The sequence below is a fragment of the Erpetoichthys calabaricus genome, chromosome 10 (assembly GCF_900747795.2).
Source record: "Erpetoichthys calabaricus chromosome 10, fErpCal1.3, whole genome shotgun sequence".
NCBI lineage: Eukaryota > Metazoa > Chordata > Cladistia > Polypteriformes > Polypteridae > Erpetoichthys > Erpetoichthys calabaricus.
The window spans coordinates 163,139,036-163,152,429 of NC_041403.2; the positions used below are offsets into that span (position 1 = coordinate 163,139,036).

Sequence of the window (13,394 nt, forward strand, 5' to 3'; positions counted from 1 at the left end):
ACAAACGTGTTCCATTAAAATTTCAGTTTTTCTTTGTGAATTGTGACGTTTACTTAAAAAGTGCAGTAACAGAGTACTTGGCATTCAGGGGTGCCTTAAACCCCTAGTATGTGGCAGTGTAAGGGTTAATTTGGTGCTCGCCCAGTGAGGCTGGAGCTCGATTGCAACGTTCACAGGTCGAATCTTGCCGTGGGTGCTCAAACCACCCATAAGCCATTGCGAACGTGTCGTATTGCGTCGACTTCTACCCATTGAGGTTACCGCATCGTTGTCAAATTGCCCGTACTTTTTGATTTGATATGAAAATTCCATACGGAGAACAACCAGGAGACTTGATTTGTTACACCTACTGTGCTAAAACACTACGGCCCGTCCCCTCGTTCAAAGTAGTTTCTCTAATTAATTGAGACCCGGCAAGAAAAGAACTCCATTTACCCCAAAGTAGTTTTTTATTTCCTTTTAAAATATAAATGCGTCACAAAGCAAACCTAAAGCTCGCCATAATGTCTTCTTAATGAGCTTCAGCTCTTTTATTCTTATTTGATCCACTTGCAGTAGGCAGATGCAGCTGGAATGGAGCCCAGAGGCTAAAATTTCTAATTAAGGAAGATGGAATTTCTTGCTGAGGCCAGCGTTTCCACAGAGCCGCTGCCAATGTAGGGTGGCCTTCTCACCCCAGCAGGCATCAAATAAATGTTTAACTTGTCGGATTGTTATTGTAGGAATCGGCTCCAATTTCTCAAAATATTTTATGTGTAAAAAAAAAAACAAAAAACTGTAAATATAGAGAGGCTTGTATGGAGTGTTAGACTTGAATCCAGTGTGCTGCCTCACAGCTCGGGACACCTGAGCTCAGTCCCGACCCGTGTAAAGTCTCACGTGATCTCTGCGTCTGCTTGGGGTTTATTTGTTTGGGGTTTGCTAATGTCCTGACACTTCCCAGTGATGTGCATAAGAGGCAAACTGACTCAATGGTGTGAATATTACAGGGGCCTCCATAATGTTTGGGACAATGACACGTTTGTCTTTGATTCACACCTCTGCTCCACAGTTTAAAATCACAAATTAAACACCTCAGACATGATTCAAGTACACATTTCAGTCACACAACACGTTTTCTACACGGTCCCCCCATTTCAGGGCACCATAATGTTTGAGACACAGCGATGGCAGGTCTATTAAAGCTGTTGTTGTAATTAGGACTTTGTCGCATATCCCAGCATGCAATGACTGCTTGAAGTCTGCCATTCATCGACATTAACAGCTGCTGAGGGTCTTTTCTGGTGATGCTCTACCAAGCCTCTAATGCAGCCATCTTCAGCTCCTGCTTGTTTTGGGGGCTTGTCCTCTTACGTTTTCTCTTCAGCATACAGAAGGCTTGCTCAGTTGGATTTTGCCATTCCAGAATTTTCCATTTTTTTTAGCTTTGAAAAACTCCTGTGTGGCCTCAGTAGTCTGTTTGGCTCATTATCTTGTAGGATGAAGTGCCGTCCACTGAGTTTGGATGCCTTTACTGGAACTTCAGCAGATCAGATGTTTCTAAACACCTCAGAATTCACTGTGCCACTGCCGTCAGCAGTTCCATCATCAATGAAGAGAAGTATGCCAGGACCTGGGGTAGCCATACATGCCCAAGACAGAACATCAACCAGCGCCACCATGTTTAACAGATGAGGTGGTCTGTTTTGGGACTCAGGCAGTTCCTTGTCATCTCCACACTTTGCTCGCCCCATCACTCTGATGAGGTTCATCTTTGTCTTGTCTATCCACAAGACCTTTACCCAGAATTCTGCAGGCTCTTTTAAGTCCTTTTTCACAAACTGAAATCTCACCATCCTGTTTCTATGGTTTGCATCTTGCAGTGTGGCCTCTGTATTTCTGTTCATGAAGTCTTCTGCTGATAGTCGTCTCTGATAAAACACACATCTGCCATCCTGTATACTGTTTCTGATCTGTCAGACAGGCGTTTGACGCTTTTTCTTGGCCATAGTGAGGATTCTTCTGTCATCAGCACTGGAGGTCTTCCTTGTCCTATTAGTCCCCTTTGTGGTTACTGAGCTCACCAGTGTGTTCTTTCTTGTTCATGATAGTCCACATAATTCATTTTTGGTCATCCTAAGGTTTTACTGATGTCTCAAATGGTTTTATTCTTGTTTTTCAGCCTCGCAATGGCTGATAATGGCCTAATAATTGGAATGACACAGATATTGCAAATGGACAGATGCACAGATACACAGACACGCCAACTCTTATCCTTTTATTAAGGTGGATTAAAGGTGACTATGATCCTGGACGTGGAACCTGATCTTCTTACTGCACAGCCGGAAAACTGCTGTAATTTTTCTCTTTTAATTATCTTCATTCACTGTTTTCTGAATCTTAATCCATCTGCTAAGCCCTGATCTAGAGAAACATTTCCATGACATTAAGAGAATTGGTGATAGAGATGATGCCTCCAAAATGATGTGTAGTAGCACACTTACACCAAATAAAACATATAAGGGTCACACCTAAAAGACCACTTTTGATCATCACCACTTGGCTTGCTGGGTACTTGATTTGAGTAAAAAGTACTTGCTGGGGGTGGCACCCAGCTAGGATGCCTGGAAGGACCTGAAGAGGGATTACGCCTCCTCCAGACCATGAGGGGGCGACTGCCCTGGTGGTTTTGGGGACCACGGGAACTGAGCTTGGAAGCTCAACCCTATAGGGGCCCGTGGTCACCGCCAGGGGGCGCCCCGATGCCTGGAGAGCCCTGGTCCTCAGCACTTCCGCCACACCCGGAAATGCTGGGGGGAAGACGACCAGGGACACCCAGAGTGCTTCCGGGTGCGCGGCCGGTACTTCCGCCACACTGGGGAGTGCCGGCGGAGGTTAATCAGGAGGCACCTGGAGCATGTCCAGGTGATTTTAAAAGGGGCCACCTCCCTCCATTCGTTGGCATGAGTTGGGAGCGGAGAAGGACAGAGCTCGGGAGGAGAGAAAAGGAGGCGGCCTGAAGAGAGAGGCATCATTGTGTATAGAGGCCTGGACTTTGGGGAAGTATTGGGGTTGTGTGTGCACTGTAAATAATAGAGACCATAAATAAACGTGTATTGGGTGATTCAAATCGATGTCTGCCTGTCTGTGTCCCGGCCATGTTCCACAACTTCATTTGCTGTACTATTATATCCAATCTACCTCTATTTATCCTGCCAACTATACTGTTTATCTATCTATCTATCTATCTATCTATCTACAGTACATCCAGAAAGTATTCACAGCGCATCACTTTTTCCACATTTTGTTATGTTACAGCCTTATTCCAAAATGGATTAAATTCATTTCTATCTATCTATCTATCTATCTATCTATCTATCTATCTATCTATCTATCTATCTATCTATCTATCTATCTATCTATCTATCTATCTATCTATCTATCTATCTATCTATCTATCTATCTATCTATCTATCTATCTATCTTACATAAATCTTCAGACCTCATGCTGCTTGTTCCATTGCATCTGATCATAGCAGATGTAACCCACCCAACATTATAACATCTAAAATAAGTTGAAGCTGGATCTCCGACTTGCCCAAAATGCCACATTACCTGAACTCACCATGAGATTTGATGGTCCTTTCAGCTTCAAAAGCACTGCATAACAGACAGCTAGATGGCACTATAGAACATGCATTGTACAAAATTAAATAAAACATTTCTGAATAAAAAGCAGTGTATAAAATAGACAGATTGAAGAAAATATTTCTCTTTATGCATATACTGTACATATTCATGTCTCAGAAGTATACACTCTAATAGTTAATACCGAATTACCAAAAGATCACTTTTGACCGCCATTGTGCTGCTCTTGATCTCAGCTGAGGTCGTAATCAGAAATGCACTGCTGGAGATACCAGGCGTAGAGCTCCATCTGTTGGAAAAAAAGCACCTCTGCATTATATTTCCTTAATTTCTGCTTAACAGCTTTAATAAATGCATTGCAAAAGGAAATTAAATTCAAAAGGGCAAAGCTTCAACCTCCATTTTCTTGCATGTTTTTATTGCTCTCATATCTCTTTCAAGTATTGTCAATATGCTAGCATTTATTTTTTTCTGTGAAATAACCGAAACTCTAGACAGAGTCAGAACACCAATTATTGTTTAAAATTCGGAGTACTGCGTGTATTTGTTGAGTTATACGCACAGTAAAACACCTGCTTTTAATTGACTACTGAAATAAGTTTTCAAAAGTCCAATTCTTGTCATTCACATTTTTTCAGTTAACGGATTTTATCCAAAGTGACTTACAAAGGAGATGAACATAATCAAGTAAACATTTAGTCTGAGAGACTGTATTACAGGACAAGGGTACAAATGATTAAATATTAACAATTACAGCACTTAGTGTCACCTCTAAAATTTTATATGTGTGGGGTCCATTACATTCAACATTTGTCTGAATTTTTATTATTTTATTATTTCTGTAACTCATACCATTCCTTTTATCTTTCCTAGTAATCATCTAATCGAGAAGATCATGAAGGTACAGTACTTCACAGGATCTCAGCACATGAGATTAGATTAGATCTACATTTGATTCGATTAGATTGGATTCAGTTCGGTTAGATTTGATTCCATTCGATTCGATAAACTTTATTGTTTAATGTTCTTTTCATAGGGTGTACTTTAAAGTTTCCAAAATCGAACTCCCATTCAAATCTAACAAAGGATGCTGAGAGTTAACATCAAAATGGTCTGAAAAACCAACATGAGACTTCAGCTGGTCATTAATTCTAGTTAAATGTCAAGTTTTCAATGCTTTCTGCTACATAAAGGCCATTATCGCTTAACATGCAAGAAAACGGAAAGGTTAATAAGAAGGCAAAAATGCAGTGAGGGTACCTTTCTTGGCTTCACCACTTCCTGAATGTATTCCTGCGTGGCTCGTAGCTTTCTTTTCTCCTTCCGGGACAAAGTTGGTTTGCTTCTGTAGGAATGGTGAAGATGATGGAAAGGGAAAAGGCATGGAGAAAGAGAATTAAAGGGTCAGGGAGGATCACAGAATGAGAGAGAGATGGAGATGGAGATGTGAGCAGTACTGTGGCTGAGGGACAGTTTGACAGATTGAAACTGGAAGTGAAACGTAACTAACTGATTGGACAATGCATGTGAAACTCCCATTATTGTTCCCCCCAAGAGATATACACTATCTATTGTTTGTCCATTCAGTTGACCTCTCAGGCAGGTAAAGAACCTTAACTCATCCTGGCATGGACACCTGCCCATGCATAGCATCCTTCACACTGTGTGTCCATCAAGTTGCTGAATCATTTCAACAGATAGACAATCACAAACATTTGTAATAATAAAATGCTTTGCATGTGGTGCTCCAACAGATGGTGCATCACAAACATTAAAACTGCTTTTATGAATCCCATACAAAATGACATATAATAGAGACATATGCATTGCAAACATTAATGCTGAGGTTTGTGTTGATTATTTAGATTTCAATCCATCTTAGGCGGGTGGCACAGCTAGTATTATAAAACAAAACAAACAACAACCACCCCTCCAGACACACATAACTTCCTGCCAGGTTATTGAACGGCTGCTGCTGTCAACACCAGCCTTGTAAGTGATAGTAAGATGTATATGCATTGCATCTGTCATTCCAACAGATGGTGCATCACCAGCATTTGTAGTGATGCATTTTATTAACACAAATGTTTGTGATGCACCATCGTTTGGAATGACAAAGTCAATGCATTTTATTAATACATGCATGGCAAAATACATTCCAGTGCAAATGTTAACACTGACATCTACATTGATTAGTTGGATTTCAACCCATCTTAAATGGGTAGCACAGCTAGTCCACCTTAATAAAAGGAAAAAAGTGTCTGTGTGTCCGTCTAGTGGCTATGTCTCTGTCATTCCAACAGATGGTGCATCATAAACATCATAAATATTGCAGTAATGCATTTTATTCAATTACAGGGTGAGTCAAAATTATGTTAACATTTCAATGCCAGAAACAATTTATTCACAGCCCATACTTCACATGTGCAAGATGATTTACAGGAATGTCTCAACCTGTTTGCCATCATGTTCAACACATGTACCATAAGTGGCACATAAATTGTCCACAAAAATTGTGTACAAGTATACACATAGCACTACCATTAGAGTTAACATAATTTTGACTCAAGCTGTATACAGGTGCTGGTCATAAAATTAGAATATCATGACAAAGTTGATTTATTTCAGTAATTCCATTCAAAAAGTGAAACTTGTATATTAAATTCATTCATTACACACAGACTGATGTATTTAAAATGTTTATTTCTTTTAATGTTGATGATTATAACTGACAACTAATGAAAGTCCCAAATTCAGTATCTCGGAAAATTAGAATATTGTGAAAAGGTTCAATATTGAAGACACCTGGTGCCACACTCTAATCAGCTAATTAACTCAAAAGCCTTTAAATGGTCTCTCAGTCGAGTTCTGTAGGCTACACAATCATGGGGAAGACTGCTGACTTGACAGTTGTCCAAAAGACGACCATTGACACCTTGCACAAGGAGGGCAAGACACAAAAGGTCATTGCTAAAGAGGCTGGCTGTTCACAGAGCTCTGTGTCCAAGCACATTAATAGAGAGGCGAAGGGAAGGACAAGATGGGGTAGAAAAAAGTGGACAAGCAATAGGGATAACCGCACCCTGGAGAGGATTGTGAAACAAAACCCATTCAAAAATGTGGGGGAGATTCACAAAGAGTGGACTGCAGCTGGAGTCAGTGCTTCAAGAACCACCACACACAGACGTATGCAAGACATGGGTTTCAGCTGTCGCATTCCTTGTGTCAAGCCACTCTTGAACAAGAGACAGCGTCAGAAGCGTCTCGCCTTTGGACTGCTGCTGAGTGGTCCAAAGTTATGTTCTCTGATGAAAGTAAATTTTGCATTTCCTTTGGAAATCAAGGTCCCAGAGTCTGGAGGAAGAGAGGAGAGGCACAGAATCCACGTTGCGTGAGGTCCAGTGTAAAGTTTCCACAGTCAGTGATGGTTTGGGGTGCCATGTCATCTGCTGGTGTTGGTCCATTGTGTTTTCTGAGGTCCAAGGTCAACGCAGCCGTCTACCAGGAAGTTTTAGAGCACTTCATGCTTCCTGCTGCTGACCAACTTTATGGAGATGCAGATTTCATTTTCCAACAGGACCTGGCACCTGCGCACAGTGCCAAAGCTACCAGTACCTGGTTTAAGGACCATGGTATCCCTGTTCTTGATTGGCCAGCAAACTCGCCTGACCTTAACCCCATAGAAAATCTATGGGGTATTGTGAAGAGGAAGATGCAATACACCAGACCCAACAATTCAGAAGAGCTGAAGGCCACTATCAGAGCAACATGGGCTCTCATAACACCTGAACAGTGCCACAGACTGATCGACTCCATGCCACGCCACATTGTTGCAGTAATCCAGGCCAAAGGAGCCCCAGCTAAATATTGAGTGCTGCACATGCTCATACTTTTCATGTTCATACCTTTCAGTTGGCCAACATTTCTAAAAATCCTTTTTTTGCATTGGTCTTAATTGATATTCTAATTTTCCGAGATACTGAATTTGGGACTTTCATTAGTTGTCAGTTATAATCATCAACATTAAAAGAAATAAACATTTGAAATACATCAGTCTGTGTGTAATGAATGAATCTAATATACAAGTTTCACTTTTTGAATGGAATTACTGAAACAAATCAACTTTGTCATGATATTCTAATTTTATGACCAGCACCTGTATATATTGCTGCAGGCTGGAGCCTCCACCATGAAGTGCCAAGTACATGGAGTTGACTCCAATGGGTGCCAATATAGTCTAAGTGCAGACCCTCAGAGCTCTGTGGTTAAGATTAGGATTGTGGGAAGGTTCTGACTCAAATAATGCAAGTTAATTCTGCCTCCTACTTGGAGCTCCAGGTCAGCTCCTGACTCATTTTATTACTACAAATGCTTGTGATGCGCCATCGGTTGGAATGACAGATGCAATGCATTTTATTACTCAATGAATTACGAAATACATTCCAATATATAGTGCATTGTAAACGTTAATGCTGAGGTCTACGTTTAGTTGGATTTCAACCCATCTTAGACTGCGGAGCACAGCTAGTATGAATATAAAGGCACAGCCATTTTCTACAAAGAATATTAAAGTGGGTCTCTGTTTGCCTGATTCCTAACCACACAATCACTGAAACATTGCACTTTATGAGTAAACCATCCCTGAAATCTTTTCCTAGTGCTGAGGACTGTGAAATGCACTCCAGGGAAAGATGATTACAAAAAAGTACTAACATAACAAAATAATTCATTTTAAAAATAGCACATAGATTTAGAAGCCTGATAGATAAAGTTAGTTGAGTGCCCCCATGGCCGGCCAAAGAAGCAGTGGCTCGACAGACTCGAGTAAGACATGCGACACACGGACGAGCACACACTGGCCCTAAATAAGTGGAAAATGACGTTTAAGATAGCAGATCCTGAGACAATGTGGGGCAAAGGTTGTGTCAGACACAGCTGGCACCTCCGTCAGAATTGGTTCATGTCTTCCTACTGAAGACGCCAGAATTGGCTATAGGCCCATGAGCCCTGACTTTGGTTTGATTATTTAATACATGAGATCAATTTAGAAATGCAGTATGTCTGTGAGGAAGGCACTTTGGTAGGAGTTCTCTTGATTTAAATCTCTCATACTCACCCACTGTAGAACTTTGACAACAAAATGAACACCAGAGAAAGATTCAGGGTGACGAAAATACCCCAAAGCACATTATCTCCAGCCAGCCAGCCCCATATTACAGCTATTATGTCCTGCAAAAGAAAAAAATACATATGAGCCCAATAAAACGGCAAAGTGAGAGCTCCCGGATTCAATAAAAATAAAAATCTATTAGTAATGAGGTGTGCCCCAGAAGTATTTCTCATTCTTTTGCTTATTGTTGTTGCCAGCTGTGCCCAGAGTCACAAAGCGGCGTCGCAAACTGGCAATCTCTGACTCAGAGGTGAGCACTTTGTGGTGTGAATGAAGTGGAGAGGTCCGCCCGTTAGCCATCTCTGACCACTCACCCTGGTGATGTCAGTCGATCTGTCCCTGCGTCAGCACCCACCTTCTTTGAGCAGCGCTACCAAGCCCGTTAAAGACAGCAGAATTAGTAGGGAAGCAGAAATTCAGCTGTAGCCCCCACCTCCACTACCATATTCTGGAGTGAATGGCTAAACTGCGGCTCTACCAATAGTTCGGTCAGCCGTGCACTTCATCTGATAATAAAGAACCTCTGCAGAGACCCCTTCAGATAAGAAGGCATTCAGATGGACATCCATTTTAGGCTTGTAACGGCTAACTGAATGCAACAGATAAAATAACGCTCCTGCAAGCATGCACTGGTAGTGTTTGCGGAAGTGACGTTGATCCAATCACCAGATTTTACACTTTCCTTCAAAACCAGCTGTGTACATCATGTCTGTCCTCCTTCTTTATCTTCTTCTTCCTCTTCATCTATTCTCACTTTTATGTGGGGTCGATGTGATTCATCAACCTTCTCCATACTGCTCGGCCCTGCACCTTCTCCTCGGTCAGATATTCTTTTACGTGAGCCACTCGCCTCTGCTTTGTCCTCCGTCGCTTTCTCGTCCCCTGGACTTCCACTCCCATCATTCTTTTGCCCACATATTCATTTTCTCTCCTCATCACAAGTCCATGCCACTTCAACCTCCTTTCCTGTCCTTTCTTAGATCTCCTTTTTCCACTTTTGTTTAACCTCAGATGGTCTCCTTTCTTATTCTGTCCATACATCCATCTCAACATCCTCATTTCTGCCACATTGAACTTCTTCTCCTGCTCTCCCTTTACTGTCCAGGTCTCAGCTCCATACATCATCGCTGGTCTCACCACTGTCTTAAAAAGCTGACCTTTAACCTTCGCCTTACTTCTTCGATCACACAACACTTCTGATACCTTCTTCCAATTGTTCCATCCACACTGCACTCTATGGGTTATCTCTGCATCTAATTCTCCATCTTGGATTATTTTATTATTTAACTAATTACTGTACTATAAATTATTACTATAAATTATTTAATTTATTATTTAATTAAATACTACAAATTATTTAAGTAATTATTGGAATTGCCAATGGGTGGATAATTAACTGATTAATTAACAACAATCAATAAGTTCTTCTTCTCACAACATCCACAATTTTCCAACATTTAATTTGGTGTCTTTGGGTGGTGGCCAGAAACAGAGATCTCTCAAGTTTCCTTCATCCCGCTTTTCTATCGATGCAATGTCCAGGTGAAACCTTTAGCCACGTTCATCACTGACTGCACCAAGATTAGCAGGGTGTGAATGAAGAAGGTGAACGCTTAGTGACAGGCTGCACTTTATGGTTCTCTGTGCTTGAACCACCTAGACGCAGCATTGTGCTCTGGAGTTGACAAGGAAATTCTCAATGTAGGACTCCTTCTTCAGCTTGACGACATCCCTTCACCGCCGGTGTCCACCAACGGGTTTGGGGATTGCTGCCACGACAGGCACTGACCACCTTATGGCCACAGCTCCGGTCAGCCGCCTCAACAATAGAGGCATGGAACATGGCCCATTCGGACTCACTGTCCCCCACGTCCCTCGGGTCGTGGTCAAAGTTCTGCCGGAGGTGGGAGCTGAAACTACTTCTGACAGGGGACTCTGCCAGATGTTCCCAGCAGACCCTGACAATATGTTTGGGCCTACCAGGATTGACCGGCATCTTCCACCACCACTGAAGCCAACTCACCACCAGGTGGTGATCAGTTGACAGCTCCGCCCCTCTCTTCGCCTGAGTGTCCAAGACATGTGCCTGCAAGTCTGATGACACGACCACAAAGTCGATCATTGAACTGAGGCCTAGGGTGTCCTGGTGCCAGGTGCACATATGGACACCCCTATGCCTGAACATGGTGTTTGTTATGGACAATCCGTGCTGAGCACAGAAGTCCAATAACAAAACACCACTTGGGTTCAGATCGGGGGGGCCATTCCTCCCAATCACGCCCTTCCAGGTCTCATTGTCATTGCCCACGTGAGCATTGAAGTCTCCCAGCAGAACAAGGGAGTCCTCAGAAGGTATGCCCTCTAGCACACTCTCCAGGGACTTCAAAAAGGGTGGGTACTCCAGACTGCTGTTCAGCGCATACGCACAGAAAACAGTTAGGACCCGTCCCCCCACCCGAAGGCAGGGGGAGGCTGCCATCTCGTCTACCAGGGTGAACCCCAATGAACAGGCTCCAAGTTGGGGGGCAATAAGTATGCCCACACCCACTTGGCGCCTCTCACCGGGGGCAACTCCAGAGTGGTAGAGAGTCCAGCCCCTCTCAAGGAGATTGGTTCCAGAATCCACACTGTGCGTCGAGGTGAGCCCGACTATATCTAGCTGGAACCTCTCGACCTCGTGCACTAGCTCAGGCACCTTCCCCTTCAGAGAGGTGACATTCCACGTCCCAAGAGCCAGCTTCTGTAGCTGAGGATCAGACCGCCAAGGTCCCCGCCTTCGGCCACCACTCAACTCACACTGCACCCAACCTCCGAGGCCCCTCCTACAGGTGGTGAGTCCATGGGAAGGGGGACCCACGTTGCCTCTTCGGGCTATGCCCAGCCAAGCCCCATGGGTATAGGCCTGGCCACCAGGCACTCACCATCAAGCCCCACCTCCAGGCCTGGCTCCAGAGGGGGGCCCCGGTGTCCGGCATCCGGATGAGGGAAAACACCATCCAAGGTTTTTGTTCTTCGTAGTAGGTTTTCTGAACCGCTCTTTGTCTCGTCCCTCACCTAGGACCACTTTGCCTTGGGTGACCCTACCAGGAGCATAAAGCCCCGGACAACAGAGTTCCTAGGATCATTGAGACAAACAAACCCCTCTACCACGATAAGGTGGTGGCTCGAGGAGGAGAATGACTAGGCCATGGTGGGCAATTTAGTCTGGACATCAGGATATCACCGGCTCTTTATGACCATAAAAAGTCAGGACTTTAGTTTTTTACATCACATCCAAAGGATGGCACCATTACTGCACTGGGGCATTGGGATCCACATTCAGACCACTACGTAAGTGCCCTCTGCTGGCCTGGCCAACACCTCTTTCAGTAGCAACCCAAGCTTTTCCTAGATGGTCTCCTATCCAAGTACTGGTCGGGCCCAAACACACTTAGCTTCACGTGAGCGACCTCTTCTGAAGTGTAGGTGGCTATGGCTGCTGACAATCACCACAACATCCTGATTTTACAAATTCCAAGTCGAGATTTAATTCTGGAAGCATTGCAGAGCTCGAGCATTGGAGCATTTAGGTGGATCTTGTTGTTCTAGAATGCCAGAACCAACAACATGATTTTTGGTATTAAATTGAAAACAGCCAGAGTCATTCCTTGTTGTAGTCCTAACAGTTACGACAGCAAAAGATGTGCTAGCAAAGCCAAAAATTCTTTTGCAGTGGGAGGTTAAAATGCTTCAAATGTTTCACTAGATTGAGCAGTTAGCAATTAACAAGTAATTCCTAGGCTAGAAGGACTTACCACATATATAAAGATGGCGTGGGCAACTTCCTCACCCACCTGTGCAGCCAGACCATCATAAAGAAAATATGTGATCAGGAAACTGCTAAGGTAGAAGAAAGGCAATATGTAGCCAAGAAAGCCAAAGAGCCAGTGCTTTATCCGTATGTTTCTGTTGACAATCACCTGTTGACTAAGAAGGAAAAGCAAATCAGAAATAAAGATACAGGAGAAGAATTCTGGAGAGGACCCCAGAAATTCCTAGAATTGTTCAATAAAACCTTGATGATAAAACTTATGACAATTCCTTTTTAGTCAAATTAACACACATGCTAAACTATAACACAAAGTCAGACTTAGCACAGGGGCTCATCATTTAAAACTGCTGGGCAAGCATTAGAAGACAAGACAGGGACAACTGCGAAATGGGCATTGTATGCTATTTCTATGTGCCAAAGTCAGCATGAAACTGTATCCTCTTTGCCTTGTTTAGAATGGCATGATTCACCTAAATAGATAGATAGATAGATAGATAGATAGATAGATAGATAGATAGATAGATAGATAGATAGATAGATAGATAGATAGATAGATAGATAGATAGATAGATAGATAGATAGATAGATAGATAGATAGATAGATAGATAGATAGATAGATAGATAGATACTTTATTAATCCCCAAGGGGAAATTCCCATACTCCAGCAGCAGCATACTGATAAAACCAATATTAATTAAAGAGTGATAAAAACACAGTGCAAGTTAAAAAGTGCAAGGCAGAGAGTGCAAGGCAGGTATAACAGACAATAACTTTGTATAATGTTA

General features: G+C 42.8%; 1 protein-coding gene across 2 annotated transcripts in view; it reads right to left on the reverse strand.

Moving 5' to 3' along the window:
* Positions 1-3,735: 3,735 nt before the first annotated feature.
* The window catches only part of LOC114658621 (sarcalumenin-like), a 31,675-nt gene continuing 22,016 nt past the window's right edge, over positions 3,736-13,394 (reverse strand). The window contains exons 9-12 of one of the 2 annotated variants that reach the window (XM_028810647.2): positions 12,592-12,763; positions 8,744-8,856; positions 4,888-4,969; positions 3,736-3,916 (exon numbers count right to left, since the gene is read on the reverse strand). In XM_028810647.2, the coding sequence (XP_028666480.1) occupies positions 3,860-3,916; positions 4,888-4,969; positions 8,744-8,856; positions 12,592-12,763 (424 nt within the window). In that variant the 3' untranslated portion in view covers positions 3,736-3,859. Of the gene's footprint in view, positions 3,917-4,887; positions 4,973-8,743; positions 8,857-12,591; positions 12,764-13,394 lie in introns of both variants that reach the window. The other variant, XM_028810646.2, reaches the window with a different exon arrangement.